General features: G+C 36.4%; 1 protein-coding gene across 4 annotated transcripts; it reads left to right on the top strand.

The window, feature by feature from the left end:
* Positions 1–327: 327 nt before the first annotated feature.
* Positions 328–5,758, top strand: LOC111368898 (phytosulfokine receptor 2). 4 transcript variants are annotated; one of them, XR_002698067.1, is made up of 3 exons: positions 328–515; positions 5,041–5,170; positions 5,434–5,758. XR_002698067.1 is itself a non-coding variant. In XM_022990408.1 (2 exons), the coding sequence occupies exon 2, from the start codon at positions 1,339–1,341 to the stop codon at positions 4,456–4,458; it is 3,120 nt and encodes a 1,039-aa protein (XP_022846176.1). In that variant the 5' UTR covers positions 348–515; positions 1,084–1,338; the 3' UTR covers positions 4,459–4,707. The 4 variants fall into 4 exon arrangements, 3 of the variants coding, with proteins under 3 accessions (XP_022846176.1, XP_022846175.1, XP_022846177.1); XM_022990408.1 differs by lacking the exons at positions 5,041–5,170; positions 5,434–5,758 and adding an exon at positions 1,084–4,707 and having other exon boundaries at positions 348–515; XM_022990407.1 differs by lacking the exons at positions 5,041–5,170; positions 5,434–5,758 and adding an exon at positions 912–4,707 and having other exon boundaries at positions 348–515.
* Positions 5,759–7,054: the final 1,296 nt, after the last annotated feature.

Raw genomic sequence — 7,054 nt, 5'->3', positions numbered from 1 at the left:
AAAAAAAAAAAAAAAAAAAAAACTTTTAGAATCTGCGTTGTAATATTATACCAAGGAAAAAAATGCAAAATTTTGGGGGTGCTCTTCACGCGCAGTACCAATACGTGAAAGTGCACACTCAACAAAATTGATGAACCAACCACATCAAATCCCCACCTCGCAGTGTAAATAAATTTTCTATTGAAAGATAGAGATAGAGATAGAGACAAATTTGGGCATTGACAACGGGTCAGACTTGTGATCTGTGAAATCAAGTGGGTAACAAATGCAGAAAAACTACCCCTAAATAAAAAAATAAATAATAATATAAAAGTCAGCTCTTTGTGTCATCATTTCAAATCAGCCCACCAGTTTTTTTGTCCAAAATAAACTTGGATTTTCCAGATGCCACCACAATAGAAAAATATTAAACAGCACTAGTGTCTAGTGAAACTTTCCTTTTCCTTGTCTGGCTGTGCGGAGTGAGATGGTCTATTAGTATCACTGTTTCGTTGATTTGAAATCTCTTCAAGAGAGTAAGTACCTTTTTTCTATGTCTTGATCAACACTGTTTTTCTTCTTGCTTTTTTAATCAGTGAAGACCCGTTTGTTGTAACAGAGCATACTTTTTTAGTGTTGAGGAATCTGTTTGCTGTAGTGAACTATAGCTTGCTTCATTTGTAAGTGATAAGGCGTTGAAAAATCCGTCTATGGTTCGTTGGTTTTGAATAAAGAAAGGTTCTTTTTTCAATTTAGTCTTGTAATTGTAAACTTGGGGATCTGAAACCGTAAGAGACGGCCTTTAATTACTAGTTATTGGTTGGGAATTTTATTTTATGTACTTTTGTGATTTTTGAGGTGTTCTGGGATGTGAGTTTGAAGTTTCTTCACATGGGCAGTGCTGATTTCTTGTTTATCTCACTCTGATGTAGGTTGTTGAATTCAAGATTTTTGGATTTGGGAGTTTGATTTATAGTGGGGGTAGTGTAAATCTGATCGGTTTTCTCTGTCTCTAATTGCTTCAATTACATGTTAATCGTGTATTTCTTTTGTATTTCTGAAATGTGGGACGAAATTTCTCATATGGGTTTTTTCATCTGCCAGAACATTTCTCTCTGATAAAGATTGAAATTTTCAGTTTGTGTCTATTGATTCAATCGATGTGGGAGACTGTGTATTTCAATTGTTCCAAGTGGCACTGATTCTTGCGTCACTAAAAGTGGTATGGTTTGGATCTTTTAATTTCGAGGCAGATTTTGTGGGATGTGAGGGAGAAAAGTTTCTTGGTTGTGAAATTCTTCTTGATTTATATCGTCAAGCCCCTTTGGTTTTGATAAAGGTCTGCCGATATTTTTCCCAATGACTTTCCTGAATTGGATATTGTTTGTTTGTTTTTTCGGTTTATCATTGGCGTTTGAAACGCCGACCCGAAAGTGTAATCCAAGTGATTGTTTGGCATTGAGGGAATTTGCAGCCCAGCTGGTGAATGATTCCATCAAATCAACTTGGTCAAATGAAATCAATTGCTGTCAATGGAATGGTGTTGTTTGTGAAGATGGTGGCAACAAGTCAGCCGCAAGTAGAGTAACCGAATTGAACTTGTCCGGGAAAGGCCTGAGGGGAAAAATTTCCGAGTTTTTGGGAAAATTGGATGGATTGAAAACGCTCGATCTTTCACACAACTCTCTGGAAGGTATATTGCTGGCGAATATCTCTAATTTGAAGCAGCTGGAAGTTCTTGATTTAAGCCACAACATGTTGTCTGGACCAATACTGGGAGCTCTTGTGGGGTTGAAAAGGATTCAGTCAGTCAACCTCTCGAGCAATTCTTTCACTGGAAACTTCACTGATCTTGGGGTGTTTCCAAGTCTCATTGCATTCAACATAAGTAACAACATGTTTACTGGTGAATTTGGCTCCAAAATCTGCAGTTTCTCCCCCAACATTCAAGTTCTGGATTTATCATCAAATCATTTTTATGGTAAACTTGAAGGCTTGGAGACTTGCAGTAGCACATCTCTCCAGCAGTTCCATGTGGATTTCAATACTCTTTCAGGCCAACTTCCAGACTCCTTGTACTTGTTATCCTCCCTGGAGCAGCTTTCACTCTCAGCCAATAATTTCTCTGGCCTGCTAAGCCATAAACTCAGTAAGCTTTCCAACCTCAAAGCCTTCTTTCTATGCAGGAACGGATTTTATGGTTCTTTTCCTAATGTTTTTGGGAATTTAACTCAACTCGAGCAGTTAGTTGCTCATTCAAATTCATTCTCTGGACCACTGCCTTCAACTCTGGCACTCTGCACTAAATTACGAGTGCTTGATTTGCGGAACAACACTCTTTCTGGTGCAATTGATCTTGATTTCACTAGATTGCCTAATCTCTATAATCTTGATCTTGCAAGTAATCGTTTTTCTAGTCCCTTGCCAGAATCATTATCTAGTTGCCGGGAATTAAAGATTTTGAGTCTTGCCAAGAACAAGTTAACAGGCCAGATCCCTGAAAGCTATGCCAATCTCACATCTCTTACGTTTCTCTCGTTGTCAAACAACAGCCTTGTAAACTTATCTGGAGGGTTGTCCGTTTTGAAGCATTGCAGAAATCTTAGCATTCTTATTCTCACTAAGAATTTCCATGGGGAAGAAATTCCCAAAAATGTGAGTGGGTTTGAGAGCTTAATGCTTTTTGCACTTGGAAATTGTGGCCTGAATGGTCAAATACCAGATTGGTTGTGGAGTTGCACAAAATTGCGAATCCTTGACTTGTCCTGGAATCGTTTGGATGGCAGTATCCCTTCCCAGATTGGTTGGATGGAGAATTTGTTCTACCTGGATTTTTCAAATAATTCGCTAACAGGAGAAATCCCGAAAGGTTTGACTGAGCTGAAGAGCCTTATGTCTGCCAATAGCTGTTCATCCACTCTTAATGCCTCCACTGGCATCCCTCTTTTCGTAAAGAGAAATCAGAGTGCCAGTGGTTTGCAGTACAATCAAGCTTCAAGTTTCCCTCCATCTATATTGCTGAGCAATAATAAACTAAATGGCTCAATTTGGCCGGAAATTGGACATTTGAGACAGCTCCATGTCTTGGACTTGAGCAGGAATAACATAACTGGAACCATCCCTAACTCCATTTCGAATATGACAAACCTGGAGACTTTGGATCTTTCATACAATGATCTTCATGGATCAATTCCTTCATCATTTAATCAGCTCACTTTCCTCTCAAAGTTCAGTGTTGCTAATAATCATCTCGACGGAGCAATTCCAACGGGGGGCCAATTCCTTAGCTTTCCCAGCTCAAGCTTTGAGGGTAATCCTGGACTTTGTGGAAAAATAATTTCTCCTTGCATTGCCAATAATGTTGGGTTCCGAACGACAAGCCCACCTACTGCACGTAAGAAATTTGGTTGGAGCAGCATACTTGGAATAACAATCAGCATTGGCGTTGGAATTGCTTTACTCCTGGCCATTCTTCTGCTTAGGATATCGAGAAGAGACACTGGAGTACCAATTGAAGATTTGGATGATGAAATCAGCAGGCCACCGAGGTTGTCTGAAGCATTTGGACCTCCTAAGCTGGTGCTCTTTAAGAATGCAGACTGTAAGGATCTTACTATCGCAGACTTACTGAAGTCAACCAACAGCTTCAACCAATCAAACATTATTGGCTGTGGAGGATTTGGTCTGGTTTATAAGGCAGACCTACCTAATGGTTTGAAAGCTGCAATCAAGAGGCTTTCTGGGGATTGTGGGCAGATGGAACGTGAATTTCAAGCTGAAGTCGAAGCCCTTTCTAGAGCTCAGCACAAGAACCTTGTTTCTCTTCAAGGATACTGTCGATACGGGAACGACAGGTTGTTAATTTATTCCTATATGGAAAATGGAAGCTTGGATTATTGGTTACATGAAAGAGTTGATGGGAGTTCATTCCTCAGGTGGGATACCAGGTTGAAAATAGCTCGAGGGGCGGCCTGTGGATTAGCTTATTTGCACAAGGAGCCAAATATAATTCATCGAGACATCAAAACCAGCAATATTCTTTTGGATGAGAGATTTGAAGCTCATTTGGCTGATTTCGGGCTCTCAAGATTACTTTGTCCCTATGATACTCATGTAACAACAGATTTGGTTGGCACCTTGGGATATATTCCGCCTGAATACAGTCAGACATTAACAGCAACGTTCAGAGGTGATGTTTACAGTTTCGGAGTTGTTCTTCTTGAGCTTCTTACCGGAAGGCGACCTGTTGAAGTTTGCAAGGGAAAGAATTGCAGGGATTTGGTGACATGGGTGTTTCAGAAGAAGTCTGAGAAGAGGGAGGAGGATATATTCGATTCATCAATAGATAAAGATTGTGAAAAACAACTTATGGAAGTGCTCAGTATAGCTTGTAAATGCATAAACCAGGATCCTAGAAGACGACCATCCATTGATGAAGTTGTTTCATGGCTAGATGAGATTGAGATAGGACAAACATAACAATAAATTTCATTTTATTTGTTTCCTTCTCGAGGAATTTAGTTTCATTTTCATTTGGAAAGCGAAATACATAACTGTAAACCAAGAAAACTTCAGTTTACACCAAGAGGGCTGGCAGAGAACTATGATCCAAGTGATTCAATTTTATTCTATAAGTGCTTTGGATACTGAGTTCTCATTATGTAAATCTCAACCTCCAAATCGGATGGCGAAGAAATGGAAAGTATTACATCCTGTTATTGATCTGAAGGTCCTTGTTCATCTTTTAATTCTGTTATTCTATATTTTACTCTAGACAGTACATAATTTTCTGCGCTCTTTTCTTTGACATACGGATTGATGAAGTTATATCTCCTTTTACTGAATTATTACTCAATAGTAGTGATACTTGACTTGTGCGTTTCTCGGATAACCGTTATTTATTTTGTAGAATTTTTCATTTCTGATATAGCAGTTGTAGAACCTTAACAAAGGGGCATGATGTACACCTACATGACAATGCCCCTTTCCTTCTGCCAAAAGCTACACTTGTTGCTCCCACTGTCTTTAATTTCTGTTCTTGTTTTTCTTTGTTTTGCGTAGGCACCCGAGAGTGGCTAGCAGAAAGAAAGACTCTTCCTTCGGGCCTCAGCTTATTTTGTATCCGAACATTCTCGACTTATTCGACATATTTGATATCAAACAGAACGTAATATTAATGTGTTCAAAGAAGGTAATGGCCTATTACAATCCATGCAGTTTTTAGTGCTCAACTTTTTCTTGAATTTTTTTTCACCAAATTGAGGTTGAACTGTCTCCTTGTCAAAGGCACTGTTAAAATCTAATTAGTGTAGTGGGAACTGAAAGTTGATCCGAATATGCTTTTTTAATGCTCAATGGCACCTTGACTTCATTCACATTGGCTGCCATTTTTGTAGTGATCCACCCCCATTAAGTTTTCTAATTGTGGCCGATTCTTCATATTTTTTCCTGTAGGTGGGATTGGCAAACAGAACCTAAAAGTCACTTTTCAAGAAGAATAGAATTTCTCGATTCAAGTTGAGTGATTGATTGATGCACTAAGTATGGTTAATGATTTTCTTATCTCGTGCGTTTGATTTTAAGAGAGATTTTTCTCCCCAGTGGATAAACTTGTACTGATTGACATGCTCTTACGTATGTGAAAGTTGAATGTGTTATCTTTTGTCTATAAGAAACTCGCATGTAAAAAAGGATGAAAAAATAATTTTATTACACCACTCAACACACTTCATTATCGAAGATTGAATTCTGGAAAGTCCTTTGAAATAAGTCGATTTTTTTCTATAATAATAAATTATGATAATAAACAAATACTTAAAAAAAAAGAAAAAAGAAAAAAAAGAAGGTAATTTTATAGAGTAATAATGCCAAAAATGCAAGTGAAATGAAATGTGGCAAACAATCAATCAAGCTAGGAGAAATAGCGAAAGTACTAACAAAGGAAGCAAGTTGATGAGTGATTGTACTATATGTACATAATTGTTTACATATTGATTTATATACTTATGATGTGGTTAAATATGATTAAATTGGAATTTTTTCAATCAAATTAAAAAAAAAAAAAGTACACCTTCACTCTCCTTTTGACACTTCTGTCCATGAAAACTATATTTCGATTTAAAACTATTGCAAGTATACGGTTCGTTAACAAATAATAAAGTGAATTTTGAATCTAAGTATCGTTCCCACAGAGATTGTACTAGTTCAAGTTGAAATTAACCTAGCCTTAATCGAAACTATTGAAATTTGTATTTTTTCCAATAAATTAAATAATTTACTTATGAATGCAAAATTTAATTTAACTAAAATAAATGCAAAACCTAAATTAAATGCAAATTTTATAAAAACATGATACCGAAAAGCGTATTAGGATCCCGAATTCCTTTATATTTATCCCCTTTAACTCGAAATTTATAAATTTGACAATACGATTCAGTTATGAAGATCAATATTCCTAATTTGTATAACAATCTCTCTCGAGTAAAATAAATCTATTTTTACATATGACCTGACTATATTTTTATGACAGATACAAACATATAAAAAAGCATTAAAGTTTTATGAATACTTAAAGGTCATGTGAAATATAGTGATATATTTCTATTCCACTATGTCTAACTTATTTTCCCATCTTTCGAGGGTGAAACAAGCCACGATATTTATACAATTAGTAATCAAGCAATTGTAGTGAAAATTAAATCTATGTCAATCATTCATTAATTGAAAACGTGTTTTAGCGTAAAAAATAAATAAAATTCAAAAGTTAAAGTTCATCGCAAATATTAGCACAAAATAATTTAGTCAAGCATAATATTGAAATTAAACAAATAAATAATAAAAGACATCACCAATATTGACCAAATGTGATTAATTCCTCAATTTCATATTTGCTTTTCCGCCGTCTTATTCTTTTTCTTCTCCTGTTTTTCACTGGCTTTGCACGTTTTTGTGTAGAATTAATCTAAATGTACAGGCTCTGAACTTACAGAGTTCTTATAGATCACTCCCATGGAGGTCGGCCCCATGCGGGCCCTTGTGTAATAAACTATGACACAAAAAAAAAAAAAAAAAAAAA

The sequence above is a fragment of the Olea europaea genome, chromosome 19 (genome assembly GCF_002742605.1).
Source record: "Olea europaea var. sylvestris chromosome 19, O_europaea_v1, whole genome shotgun sequence".
Classification (NCBI taxonomy): Eukaryota; Viridiplantae; Streptophyta; class Magnoliopsida; order Lamiales; family Oleaceae; genus Olea; species Olea europaea.
This window is presented reverse-complemented; position numbering and strand designations above follow the sequence as displayed.

Coding starts and splice junctions, on each gene's coding strand:
- LOC111368898 (XM_022990408.1), top strand. CDS start 1,339: ATGACTTTCCTGAATTGGATATTGTTTGTTTGTTTTTTCGGTTTATCA.